Source organism: Oncorhynchus mykiss, chromosome 13, assembly GCF_057628025.1.
Source record: "Oncorhynchus mykiss isolate SJ-2025 chromosome 13, ASM5762802v1, whole genome shotgun sequence".
Taxonomy (NCBI): domain Eukaryota; kingdom Metazoa; phylum Chordata; class Actinopteri; order Salmoniformes; family Salmonidae; genus Oncorhynchus; species Oncorhynchus mykiss.
Window position 1 is genome coordinate 70,131,981 of NC_143034.1, and position 15,163 is coordinate 70,147,143.

General features: G+C 41.2%; 1 protein-coding gene across 1 annotated transcript in view; it reads right to left on the reverse strand.

Annotated features, from left to right (window-relative positions):
- Positions 1–14,000, reverse strand: part of LOC110487041 (ethanolamine-phosphate cytidylyltransferase) — a 30,802-nt gene extending 16,802 nt beyond the window's left edge. Inside the window, exons 1-2 of the mRNA XM_090197365.1 lie at positions 13,377–14,000; positions 4,294–4,382 (exon numbers count right to left, since the gene is read on the reverse strand). Coding sequence (XP_090053491.1) covers positions 4,294–4,382; positions 13,377–13,498 — 211 coding nt within the window. The 5' untranslated portion in view covers positions 13,499–14,000. The remainder of the gene's footprint in view (positions 1–4,293; positions 4,383–13,376) is intronic.
- Positions 14,001–15,163: the final 1,163 nt, after the last annotated feature.

Below are 15,163 nucleotides of genomic sequence, written 5' to 3' on the forward strand. Positions count from 1 at the left end.
TGTTTACTATAGACGAGTCATAATGACCATGTTTACTATAGACGAGTCATAATGACCATGTTTACTATAGACGAGTCATGATGACCATGTTTACTATAGACGAGTCATGATGACCATGTTTACTATAGACGAGTCATGATGACCATGTTTACTATAGACGAGTCATAATGACCATGTTTACTATAGACGAGTCATGATGACCATGTTTACTATAGACGAGTCATAATGACCATGTTTACTATAGACGAGTCATAATGACCATGTTTACTATAGACGAGTCATAATGACCATGTTTACTATAGACGAGTCATGATGACCATGTTTACTGTAGACGAGTCATGATGACCATGTTTACTATAGACGAGTCATGATGACCATGTTTACTATAGACGAGTCATGATGACCATGTTTACTATAGACGAGTCATGATGACCATGTTTACTATAGACGAGTCATAATGACCATGTTTACTATAGACGAGTCATGATGACCATGTTTACTATAGACGAGTCATAATGACCATGTTTACTATAGACGAGTCATAATGACCATGTTTACTATAGACGAGTCATAATGACCATGTTTACTATAGACGAGTCATGATGACCATGTTTACTATAGACGAGTCATGATGACCATGTTTACTATAGACGAGTCATGATGACCATGTTTACTATAGACGAGTCATGATGACCATGTTTACTATAGACGAGTCATGATGACCATGTTTACTATAGACGAGTCATAATGACCATGTTTACTATAGACGAGTCATAATGACCATGTTTACTATAGACGAGTCATAATGACCATGTTTACTATAGACGAGTCATGATGACCATGTTTACTATAGACGAGTCATGATGACCATGTTTACTATAGACGAGTCATAATGACCATGTTTACTATAGACGAGTCATAATGACCATGTTTACTATAGACGAGTCATGATGACCATGTTTACTATAGACGAGTCATAATGACCATGTTTACTATAGACGAGTCATGATGACCATGTTTACTATAGACGAGTCATGATGACCATGTTTACTATAGACGAGTCATGATGACCATGTTTACTATAGACGAGTCATAATGACCATGTTTACTATAGACGAGTCATGATGACCATGTTTACTATAGACGAGTCATAATGACCATGTTTACTATAGACGAGTCATAATGACCATGTTTACTATAGACGAGTCATGATGACCATGTTTACTATAGACGAGTCATGATGACCATGTTTACTATAGACGAGTCATGATGACCATGTTTACTATAGACGAGTCATAATGACCATGTTTACTATAGACGAGTCATAATGACCATGTTTACTATAGACGAGTCATGATGACCATGTTTACTATAGACGAGTCATGATGACCATGTTTACTATAGACGAGTCATAATGACCATGTTTACTATAGACGAGTCATAATGACCATGTTTACTATAGACGAGTCATGATGACCATGTTTACTATAGACGAGTCATAATGACCATGTTTACTATAGACGAGTCATGATGACCATGTTTACTATAGACGAGTCATGATGACCATGTTTACTATAGACGAGTCATGATGACCATGTTTACTATAGACGAGTCATAATGACCATGTTTACTATAGACAAGTCATAATGACCATGTTTACTATAGACGAGTCATAATGACCATGTTTACTATAGACGAGTCATGATGACCATGTTTACTATAGACGAGTCATAATGACCATGTTTACTATAGACGAGTCATGATGACCATGTTTACTATAGACGAGTCATGATGACCATGTTTACTATAGACGAGTCATGATGACCATGTTTACTATAGACGAGTCATGATGACCATGTTTACTATAGACGAGTCATAATGACCATGTTTACTATAGACGAGTCATGATGACCATGTTTACTATAGACGAGTCATGATGACCATGTTTACTATAGACGAGTCATGATGACCATGTTTACTATAGACGAGTCATAATGACCATGTTTACTATAGACAAGTCATAATGACCATGTTTACTATAGACTATCTATAAATAGCCCAAACAACTACTTCTTCCCCCTACTGTATTTTTTATTTTATTGTGCTCCTTTGCACCTCAGTATTTCTACTTTGCACACTCATCTACTGTGAAATATACCCTTCTAGTGTTTTAATTGCTATATTGTATTTACTTCGCCACCATGGCCTATTTATTGCCTTTACCTCCCTTATCTCACCTCATTTGCTCACATTGTATATATACTTATTTTTCTACTGTATTATTGACTGCATGTTTGTTTTATTCCATATGTAACTCTGTGTTGTTGGTTGTGTCGAACTGCTTTGCTTTATCTTGGCCAGGTCGCAGTTGTAAATGAGAACTTGTTCTCAACTGTCCTACCTGGTTAAATAAAGGTGAAATATAAACAGATAGTGTCCTGAACGTCTTGACAGGATAAGGTACTCAACCCCCCCCCCCCCCCCACACATTATTATCTGAATCAGCTGTGTAGTGCTAGGGCAAAAAAGTGCACCCAGGGGGGACCCAGGACCGAGTTTAGGAAACCCTGCTATACTGCATGCGCTGTAGCCAACTGTCATGTTGTTGTCAACCATTGGCATGACAACGAAGAAAGAAAATAGTAGGCTAGAGCATGAAAAGAATGGACCACCAGGCTGCTACAGTAGGTAGTGTGATGGACTCAAACAATAACAAAGTGTGTACAACAACATAGGGGTGGATATACTGAATGACCGCCAACACTTGGTTGACTGTGAACTTATTTCAATAAAGTGAAATAATCCAGCCAGGTCCCAGAACTGTTTGTGTTGTCTGCCAAATTAACCCCCATGTTCATCGGCATGCCTTGCCATAGAAGTTGGCAAGACAGCACAAATAGATCTAGGCCCAGGCTAGAAATGATAAATGTGGGTAAGACAAGGGCTTTAGAGTCTGTGTATATATTTTAGCAAAGTCATCAAAACTGGATGTGACAATGACCTTGTCTGTTATAAACCTAAGGGGGTAGAGAGAAATACATGACCAGCTGTATAATAGTTTTACACTGACTGTACAGTACATTATCCACACTGTAGCAGAGATAATCCATTATCACGCCTCTCGCCTCTCGCCTCTCTCTCTCACCCCCCCCCCCCTCTCTCTCTGTGATAGAGAGGTTATAGCCTACTATATATGTGCTCCTTTGTCCCTGACAGACCACAGTGTGTGAGGCTCTATTGTTTGTGTTAAGCCATGTAGTTCTGGGTTATGGTAAACACTGACATGGCGCCCGTCGCACAGTGTGTCTGTCGGTCCCAGTGTCAGAGTGCCCTAGTGTGCCATGGGAGGCTGTGATGTGTTGTTGTGTCCCAGCCACTGTTTGGGCCCCTGTGTTACTACTGTCACAAGATCTTACAGCACACAAGTGGCTCGTGTTCATTAGGAAACGCAATGAAAAACAGGTAGTCCATCCAGGTAGTCCATCCTTGTTTCAGTCTGTTTTTATTTAATTTAGTGCCTAATGAACACAACTCTGGTGTCTGATGGTGATGAGTTATTAAAGCAGTGGGAGGCTGGCCGCACGACACCTCCCCATGTCAGGCTGAAGGGTTTGGGAGAGAAGGAGGAGAGAGATGGGGTCTGGTGGGAGATGCTTTGGTGTGTGTGTGTGTTTAGGGGGTGTTGGCTCTGCGTTGAGGTGATGCAGGTCAGGTCTGGTTGGGGTCTTGGTTGGGGTAGGAGATGTAATGGGGGACTAGTATTGGCAGTTGAGGACTGAAAGATGAGGTCACTATGCTGGGTCTGGGCATCTGAGGGGATTGGGAGGTGGTGGTTATTCCATGGAGGTCAGGGCCACATTCATTAGGGCCCACAACGGAAATTAACAATTCTTATTGGACAAGGTAACGCCTGGTATTGGTCCAGGTAACTCCTCCCTGTTTCCATCCATTTTCTTACGTTGTTCTTAATGAATACAACCCCTGGTATGATGGAGACTCTCCTGTTGCACGTTGGGACTGGAACCCAGCCCTGGTGTGATGGAGGCTCTCCTGTTGCATGCTGGGACTTGAACCCCAACCCTGGTGTGATGGAGGCTCTCCTGTTGCATGCTGGGACTTGAACCCCAACCCTGGTGTGATGGAGGCTCTCCTGTTGCATGCTGGGACTTGAACCCCAGCCCTGGTGTGATGGAGGCTCCTCTGTTGCATGCTGGGACTTGAACCCCAGCCCTGGTGTGATGGAGGCTCCCCTGTTGCATGCTGGGACTGGAACCCCAACCCTGAAGCTCTTACCGTCTGTGTGTACTCCAACGATGAGGTAATCTCCCATGGCCTTGGCCTGCCGCAGCTGGTTGGAGTGACCATAATGGACCATGTCATAGCTAGAGGAAGGATAACAAAGCAGTTAATAATACAGTTAATACTAGGGAGCATTCATACACAGACACAGATTAAGCCTATTCCTGGACTGAGAATGTTTTGTAAAATAGGAGTAGGCTTAATCTGGTTCTGGGAAACCTGTCTATAATGTACATCTAGTACCACCAAACTAACAGTCAGAGAAACAGAGTCACTACATCCAGAGTAGCCATGGAGACGAGCACTGAGCACTCCATCTGTAGCTGATTAGATTATAGCCCAGATTGGGACTCAGGTTGGTACAGAGTAATCTAGCACGGTGATGACTAACAGGTGGACATTAGCATTAGCCTGCTATCACTCAAACTGCTGACATGACAGGCCCTGCAGTGTTTTGGTGTCTGTTCCAGCTCCTCACTCAGTGGTGGTTGAGGTACAGGTACAGTGAGAATTAGCACAGCAAGTGGTAATGTTATATTGTAGGCCCCCTGATGTATGGATTCATAAAGCCTTTATAACAGCTACATAAGACATACCATCTGTCATAGTCAGTCATAAACATGATGAACCATGGTATTATATACAATGAAGCTTGTCATAATGGGTACTATAGATGACAGGACGCTGTTGTCCCGTGTAGAGGTCGACCAATTATGATTTTTTAACGCCGATACCAATACCGATTGTTGGAGGACCAAAAAAAGCTGATACCGATTATTCGTCCAATTTTTTATATATATATATATATATTTGTAATAATGACAATTAACACTGAACACTTATTTTTTAACTTAAAATAATACATAAATAAAATCTATTTAGTCTCAAATAAAAAATGACACGTTCAATTTGGTTTAAATAATGCAAAAACAAAGTGTTGGAGAAGAAAGTAAAAGTGCAATATGTGCCATGTAAAAAAGCTAACGTTTCAGTTCCTTGCTCAGAACATATGAAAGCTGGTGGTTCAATATTCCCAGTAGTTTTAGGTTGTAGTTATTTTAGGAATTATGAAGCATTGATTATTTCTCTCTATGCCATTTGTATTTCATATACCTTTGACTATTGGATGTTCTTATAGGCACTTTAGTATTGCCAGCCTAATCTCGGGAGTAGATAGGCATGAAGTTATAAACAGCGCTGTGTTTCAAGCATTACTAAGAGCTGCTGGCAAACGCAGTAAAGTGCTGTTTGAATGAATGCTTACAAGCCTGCTGCTGCCTACCATCGCTCAGACTGCTCTATCAAATATCAAATCATAGACATAATTATAATATAATAAACACAGAAATACGAGCCTTTGGTCATTAATATGGTCAAATCTGGAAACTATCATCTCGAAAACAAAACATTTATTCTTTCAGTGAAATACGGAACCGTTCCGTATTTTATCTAACGGGTGGCATCCATCAGTCTAAATATTCTTGTTACATTGTACAACCTTCAATGTTATCTCATAATTATGTAAAATTCTGGCAAATTAGTTCGCAACGAGCCGGGCGGCCCAAACTGTTGCATATACCCTGACTCTGCGTGCAATGAACGCAAGAGAAGTAACATAATTTCCCTAGATAATATTGCCTGCTAACATGAATGTCTTTTAAGTAAATATGCAGGTTTAAAAATATATACTTCTGTGTATTGATTTTAAGAAAGGCGTTGATGTTTATGTTTAGGTACATTTGTGCAAAGATTGTGCTTTTTTAGGCAATGCACTTTTGTTAAATCATCAGCCGTTTGGCGAGGTTAAGGTAGGCTGTGATTTGATGATAAATTAACAGGCACCACATTGATTATATGCAACGCAGGACAAGCTAGTTAACCTAGTAATATCATCAACCATGTGTAGTTAACTAGTGATTATGTGAAGATTGATTGTTTTTTTACAAGATAAGTTTAATGCTAGCCAGCAACTTACCTTGGCTCATTGCAGCCACAAGGTCATTTTGACGCTGCACTCGCGTAACAGGTGGTCAGCCTGCCAAGCCGTTTCCTCGTGGAGTGTAATGTAATCGGCCATAATCGGCGTCCAAAAAGGCTGATTACCGATTGTTATGAAAACTTGAAATCGGCCCTAATTAATCGCACATGCCGACTAATCGGTCGACCTCTAGTCCTGTGACCTCTTTTGGATTTATCACTTTCCCCATTCCATTCCCCAGGCCCACCAGGGTTACATCTGACCCTACGAGGTCCGGAGCCTGCTGGTTCTGTTCTACCTGATCCTTATTCCACCCACCTGGTGTCCCAGGTCTAAATCAGTCCCTGGCTAGAGGGGGGAAATGGAAAAAAGCAGTGGAACTGGCTTCCAAGTTGAGTTGAATTTCAGGGCTATAACTTCCATTATGTGGCAAATGACATCATAGTCTCTTCAGTAGCATGTTATAGCGAAACTGGAATAGCACATTGGTAGTCATGTAACCTGTGTTATAGAGGCACTTGACATAAAGGCACATTGCCTACAGTAAAGTATTAGAGAGAAAGTTGAAACCTGGAGATTTCTTATCACCAGTGTATTGTGTCAATACAACGTGTGTTAATGGTACATCAACTGTAGTAATTTGACTGATCGTAAAAATGGATCAAATCAGTCATGAACCATTTACAACTACTGTACATGACCTGATTGCTATCGCTGCTATAAAATGTCATCGGAATAGAGCTGTCACGATTTAGAGATGTCCAGCCCAGAGCAGTAAGAGAATCTCACGTTGCTAAGTAGCCTGCCTGTCTAAGGGGTAGGGTAGTGATGACACAGTGAACCCCTGAACCATGGTGTGATGTGATCGTATATACTGCAGACTGCTCTTGTTCCTACTTCCTACTGCCCTTAAGTGAACTTTCAAGATGGAACACTTAATGTTATCACTTTTTTATCAGCTTTCTTTCCCACGTGGCTGTTCTTAAAGGGATTTTTTTATTGTTTATTTATTTAACCTTTATTTAACTAGGCAAGTCAGTTATCAACGGTATTGAATGTTAACTGAACACGTTGCATGGCGCGACCAAAAGGACATTGTTTTGTGTGTGATGACTGAACAGTATAAGCAGTCCCTGACCGTTCAGATGTTTCGGTCACACTGTCTGTTAGAGGAATGGAATCCACATGCTTGTTCTAAATAGGGGGCTTAATGTGACTACTGAGTGTGGCTGGTCAGGCCAGAAGTGAAGTGAAGTGAAGTGTGAGTGTGTGTGTGTGTGTGTGTGTGTGTGTGTGTGTGTGTGTGTGTGTGTGCGTGTGTGTGTGTGTGTGTGTGTGTGTGTTGTGTGTGTGTGTGTGTGTTGTGTGTGTGTGTGTGTGTGTGTGTAAGGAGACTGAGACAAAGGACTAAGGGTTACATAAGAGACTATGCTTGTGAGAGAGGCCCTGCAGTCCTAGGCTTGGTGTCCAAGTCTCTCTGCCTGCCTGTATATCTGCCCTTGGACAGTGTAACCCAGGAACGCTAGGTGGCTTGAAAGGTGGCCTGGCCTGGGGTGATGCTGCTCCTGTTGTTTTTTTTAGCAGGGTAGGAATCACCAGAGGATCACAGGACGTGATGAAATATTAAGTAGTGTGGCAAGGTCAGCTAGCAGACAGACACCCAAATAGCACCAGAGCTGTTTGACAATAACGCCAGCTAGGTCTTAGTAGAGAATGGTAGAGTGGTACAATAACACCAGCTAGGTTATAGTAGAGAATGGTAGAGTGGTACAATAACACCAGCTAGGTTCTAGTAGAGAATGGTAGAGTGGTACAATAACACCAGCTAGGTCCTAGTAGAGAATGGTAGAGTGGTACAATAACACCAGCTAGGTCCTAGTAGAGAATGGTAGAGTGGTACAATAACACCAGCTAGGTTCTAGTAGAGAATGACACAGTGGTATTGAGATAGCACAGCAAGGAGTGCACAACTAAAGAGATAAACGATAGATATACAGAATCACTATAATAAGGTAAACAGGATAAAACGGAACAAATCTGTGGTAAAAACAGTCAAATAGAATAACTATAATAATGTAAAGATATCTTTAAGTCTACACCATGTCACATGTGTTTACAAAGTAACCATACTGTGTGTTTTTTTAACTGACATATTTTCAAATATACAATCTCTAAGTGTTTGTGCACTTACTGTACATTTAAATTGATAGATTGAGCATCAATGTCTAAAATCAATCATGTACTCCATTTTGGGGCAATCATGTCGTTATGTGGATCCTTTAACTGTTTTTTTGACAAAGAGCACTATCAGAGGAAGTAGACAGACAACAGAGAGCACTATCAGAGGAAGTAGACAGACAACAGAGAGCACTATCAGAGGAAGTAGACAGACAACAGAGAGCACTATCAGAGGAAGTAGACAGACAACAGAGAGCACTATCAGAGGAAGTAGACAGACAACAGAGAGCACTATCAGAGGAAGTAGACAGACAACAGAGAGCACTATCAGAGGAAGTAGACAGACAACAGAGAGCACTATCAGAGGAAGTAGACAGACAACAGAGAGCGCTATCGGAGGAAGTAGACAGACAACAGAGAGCACTATCAGAGGAAGTAGACAGACAACAGAGAGCACTATCAGAGGAAGTAGACAGACAACAGAGAGCGCTATCGGAGGAAGTAGACAGACAACAGAGAGCACTATCAGAGGAAGTAGACAGACAACAGAGAGCACTATCAGAGGAAGTAGACAGACAACAGAAGAGCACTATCAGAGGAAGTAGACAGACAACAGAGAGCACTATCAGAGGAAGTAGACAGACAACAGAGAGCACTATCAGAGGAAGTAGACAGACAACAGAGAGCACTATCAGAGGAAGAAGACAGACAACAGAGAGCACTATCAGAGGAAGTAGACAGACAACAGAGAGCACTATCAGAGGAAGTAGACAGACAACAGAGAGCACTATCAGAGGAAGTAGACAGACAACAGAGAGCACTATCAGAGGAAGTAGACAGACAACAGAAGAGCACAAGCCCCCCCCCCGAAAAAGTCCCAAGACCATCTAATTTCCATTACTGGCTGAGACCCCTAGTCTGGCTGATACCAGTCCTCCTGACTTCAGAGTCTGGCTGATACCAGTCCCACCTCCTCGTGGGTCTACACGTCTGCCAGGCTAGCAACCCTCCAGCAAGACGGCCCAAACATTTGTTCTCACTTTTCTTGTTGTTCAAATCTTTGTTTGATGCCTGTGTCTAATGGTTTCTTGTATTTATCACAAATACTTCATATGATATCGCTCTCAGAAAGATAATCTATGCTGTTATTAAAATGTGCTTGGATATACTATCTATACATGATATATACCATGTACCATAGATACATGACACAGGCCAATAAAGGCTTCTTGTGCTATCTCTCTCATAAAGATAATCTATGGTGCCATTACATCTGTTAGGATGATTACTATTGGGGATATACTGACAGACATCATCTCAGAATGACTCTTCCCCTGACTGAGATTATTACTACTGACAGAAATCACCTCAGAATGACTCTTCCCTGACTGAGATTATTACTACTGGGGATATACTGACAGACATCATCTCAGAATGACTCCTCCTCTGACTGAGATTATTACTACTGGGGATTTACTGACAGACATCACCTCAGAATGACTCCTCCCCTGACTGAGATTATTACTACTGGGGATATGCTGACAGACATCACCTCAGAATGACTCCTCACCTGACTGAGATTGTAAACTGAATGTTTATAGGCTGTGTTCTGGGTCGTCTTCATTAGGGCACACACGTTTTCAAACATTTTGCAACGGTAAATGAAAATGAGCATCCAGGTAGTCCCTTCCTGTTTCAGTATGTGTTTTTTTCCTTCTGATTGTTGCCTAATGAACACAACACAGCCTGGCAGCAGCTATGTGAAAGCCTGAGTGAGGAGTGTCAGTGGACTTTAGAGCTCAGTTGATGATGTTGCTAACTTGGACCCTGGCTACCTTCTGTCACTGGAAACCAATTAAGAACAGAATGTCTCAAACTTCAACCCTAAAGGCAGGACAGTGTCTAGATTAGGGTTGCAAAATAAACTCCCTGGTTTTCCAGAAACCCTGTTTGAATTCTGGATTTCCTGTTTATTCCCTCCTGATTCCATGAATCCTCCAACAGGGATTCTGGGAAAACCAGAGAATTTATTGAAAGTTCACAGAATTTTGCAACCCTACAATATCTAGTCCGGATAGATAGTCAAACAGACAAGGTCTCACTTACACTGACAAGTGACACTCCAACAATTGATAGTTTATCAGATTTAAGGCAGGATTCAATCAGATCAAGCGTTAACTAGTTAACGGCACAGCTGATGTTTTGGTGGTGTCGGAGGTGTAACTGCATTAGAGCCGTCAAAGCAGAATGTCTTCTCGTGTGGTCATTGTAAACACAGCCACACCCCTCCCACTCGCGTTACAAGTTCAGAATGAGTAAATGTAGGCAATTTCTGAAAAAAATTACACTCAAATTGAAAATCACAAAACAAAATAGAGGATTTCTATCAGCCTAATAGAGGGGCAGATGACAGCTCACATTCCAGTGCTCAAACTTCTAAACCAGTTAGGATTTATCTTAATGCGAATCCATGCAGCCAATGGCAATGTCCGCTTGTGGATTTGACAGCTCTCACTTCCAACACTGCCAAAACAACTGCCATGTGGGTCTTGGCTAGCGCAGATCTGACAGAATCTAGCCTAAAGTCTCACTGACAAACAAATATATATTTCCTTTCCTGAGTCAATCTGCCCAGTGCCGCTCCTAGGGCCTGCTACAGCTGATGGTGCTAGATGTCAACAAGAACATGGTGATGCTGCTGCAATGTATGGCCAAACAATGTGCTGTATTTAGTGAGGACAGACGAGTGAGTCCGCAGGGCATGAACTTTCATGGACATGGCAGGTGTGGGCCGAGGGGTTAGAAGGGTTAGTGAAATGAGCTCTGTTGACACAGGCACGCTTTGGGAACTCACCCCACCGATTAATATTCTGGCATCCAAAACATTCTGCAACATTCCATCTAACCACGGCTAGGTGGCTGCACCCAAATGACGGGAATTCTCCCAGAGAAAGCCACCGTAATGCTGAACTTCACACGCAGGAATTCAACGCGTGTTTTCTTTCCTACTTTCCTGACGTGGGTCAGGTTCATGTCCTGTAGCTGCAGACTCTGCCCCAGGGGGAGATTGTGTGTGGCGGTGTTTCTCATGGCAGAAACACTCGACATTGTCAGTGTTTAGTTTCCACACACTACCACTCCGTTTTGAAACAAACTCTGACCACGGAACAATGGCAGGCTTGTTAGTGTTTCTGCTGCCCGTGCGCTCGGCTGCTTCATAAGCAGGTTACAACACTGAGGAAGAGGGTGCTGTGGTTTCCACGCCTACAGCACAACACAGTGGGTGTCAGGGAGGTGGAGTGAGTTATAGTGCAGGTCTATGGGGTGCTGTTTGTAACCTGCTGTATTTTGTGAAAACTATGAATTCCGTGAAACAAAATACAAACATGCAAAGAAATATAGCATGCAACAAACGCCCTTGTTCCTGGAAAGAGGGACAGATGTAGAAGACTTCAGAGTGCTGACACTGTACTCTGAAGTGTGTTGGAAGGAATGTGGACTGTTGACACTGGGTATTATCTCAGAGGTCCCTCTTCCTGTCTTGAATTACCTGACTTTTGGTGGTATTTAGGTGGTATTACCTGCACTGTGTACATGAATCTACAGCATCCCATTGGTTCCTTCATGAACATCCCCCCATCGAACATCCCATTCATTCCTGCATGAACGGCCCCCTTCGAGCACCCTATTGGTTCCCTATCATTACACAGTCCCCTTATGCTGGGGACAATAAAAGGCCACTCTAAAATGTGCAGCTTTGTCACACAACACAATGCCACAGATGTATCAAGTTTGAGGGAGCGTGCAATTGGCATGCTGACTGCAGGAATGTCCACCAGAGTTGTTGCCAGAGAAATTAATGTCAATTTCTCTACCATAAGCCGCCTCCAATGGGGTTTTAGAGAATTTGGAAGTATGTCCAACCGGCCTCACCACCACAGACCACGTGTAACCATGCCAGCCCAGGACCTCCACATCCGGCTTCTTCACCTGCGGGATCATCTGAGACCAGCCACCCAGACAGCTGATGAAACTGAGGAGTACTCAGTACTCAGTTTCATCATTCTGATTGTGTAACAGAGTCCTCCTGCTGTGTAAGGGAGTCCTCCTTAGGACTAGCTGGCTAAGCTAGCACACGGTGTACTTCTCTCCCACCTGCTGAACACCTGCCCTCGCCGTCGTTACCTGAACTGCGGGAAAACAGTGCCTGTCAGGCAAGGGATGAAGTACACTAGCTACCGTTGTCACCTCACCCCTTCTTATGTGGCGTTTATCGGTGGCTGGCATCCAACGTTATTGTGCATTATCGCCACCAACTGTACTGGAGCTCCCTACCTCCTGCTTCTCCCAAACTTAAACATTTACCAATATAAGTATAAAGAGGGGTTCCTGCAGATGCAGGAACGTCCACATGCAGGAACACCCCGAATTGCCGGGCACAATTGCACCCTTCTCCACTTGTATGCACACTATGCGTGAATGCAGTTTGCCTAGGCTACGGTCGCCGTGCTTAGCCTACCCGATCGCTCGAATAAGATGCAAAGTGAATACCCTGGTGGCATGTCGCCATTACTGAGAGTAAGACTGGTAGGTAAACATACCTGGCATGTGATGCGGCAGCCTATTGAAACACCTTTCTGTTTTGACAGGCGGGATGCCGACGGAATGGAACAAGCATGTTTATGGCAGTATTTCTAAGAAGTGCATTGGCTATGGACAGTTCACTGAACATCAGATACATGGTGAAATAATGCTACGTTTTCCCCACATTAAAATATACAATCTTTGAAATATACTATATTTGTGTAAGTATCATAGAGGTGGGCATGCCTCATTTAATTGTATGCATGCCCAGGGCAACAATGTAGCCACACAGGCCTTATATCTAGCTGTCACTGTACTGTTATTCTGTATCACTCACCACCCGTCACACCACACCCGGATGGTTCGTCTTCTCTTCTCCGGACTGCAAGCTGTAGCGCCGACGTTCGTCCCTGCATCTTTCCCTGTTGTGTTCATTGGGTGATGTCCGTTCTTGATCATTTTTTGCACGAAAAGACTACGATGATATTATATATGATATTTCAACGTAGCCTATATCCTGGACAAGCAACCCCTAGTAATAGCACGAACGAAGACACAAATATACCTGCACCGTTCGATTTTATGTATAGGCTTTGTCTAGTGTATGTCCCTTTGCAAGATAGCCGGTTTCTGCATAGAAGTGACGCCTGAGCAGCAGAACCGTGGGACAACGCCTCCTATCCCGGGGAAGTGGCGTCACATGGCATTGGATCGTACGATGACTACTAGTGGATAGCGGACATATTGTTACATAATAGAGGCATGCTCCACTGTCATGTGATTAGATCTGGATTTACATGTAAGGCTAACCACATTAAGAATATAGTTACAGTGTGAAATTAAAATGAAATAGAAGAGGACATCTGGTCCCTGTTCTTCACATTCATTGTTTAACATATAGGCTACAATAGGCTACATCCATAATCCATCAAATAGCAGGTCCCAGAGCCTGCAAGTCCCTTAGAATAGAATATACATGTATAGAATAGAATACAATATACACCTATAGAATAGAATATACACATATTCCTGTAGAATAGAATAAACACGTATAGAATAGAATACAATATACACCTATAGAATAGAATACAATGTACACATATGCCTGTAGAATAGAATAGAATATACATGTATAGTATAGAATCGAATATACACATATAGAATAGAAAATACACATATACCCGTAGAATATAGTATAGAATATAAACCTGTATAATAATATATAAACATATGGAATAAAATTGAAAATACACACATAGAATAGAATATATACATATAGAATAGAAAAGAATAGACACTTATAGAATACAATTTAATATATACGTATAGAATATATAAGTACAGAATAGAACATACACATATACCTGTAGAATATAATATAATATACACCTATAGAATATACATATATTGAATAGAATATACACATATAGAATAGACTAGAATCTACACATATACCTGTAGAATAGAAGGAAATATATATGTAAATAATAAAATAGAATATACACGTTCAGAATAGAATATACACATATAGAATAGAATATATACATATAGAATAGAATATACATGTATAGAATAGAATATACACATATAGAATAGAATATACACATATAGAATAGAATATACATGTATAGAATAAAATAGAATATACACATACAGAATAGAATATACACATATAGAATAGAATATACACGTTTAGAATAAAATATACACATGTAGAATAAAATAGAATATTCACGTATAGAATAGAATAAACATATAGAATAGAATATACATATGTAGAATAAAATAGAAGATACACGTATAGAATAGAATATACACATATAGAATAGAATATACACGTATAGAATAGAATATACACATATAGAATAGAATATACACATATAGAATAGAATATACACATATAGAATAGAATATACATGTATAGAATAGAATATACACATATAGAATAGAATATACACATATAGAATAGAATATACACGTATAGAATAGAATATACACGTATAGAATAGAATATACATGTATAGAATAGAATATACACATATAGAATAGAATATACATGTATAGAATAGAATATACACATATAGAATAGAATATACACATATAGAATAGAATATACATGTATAG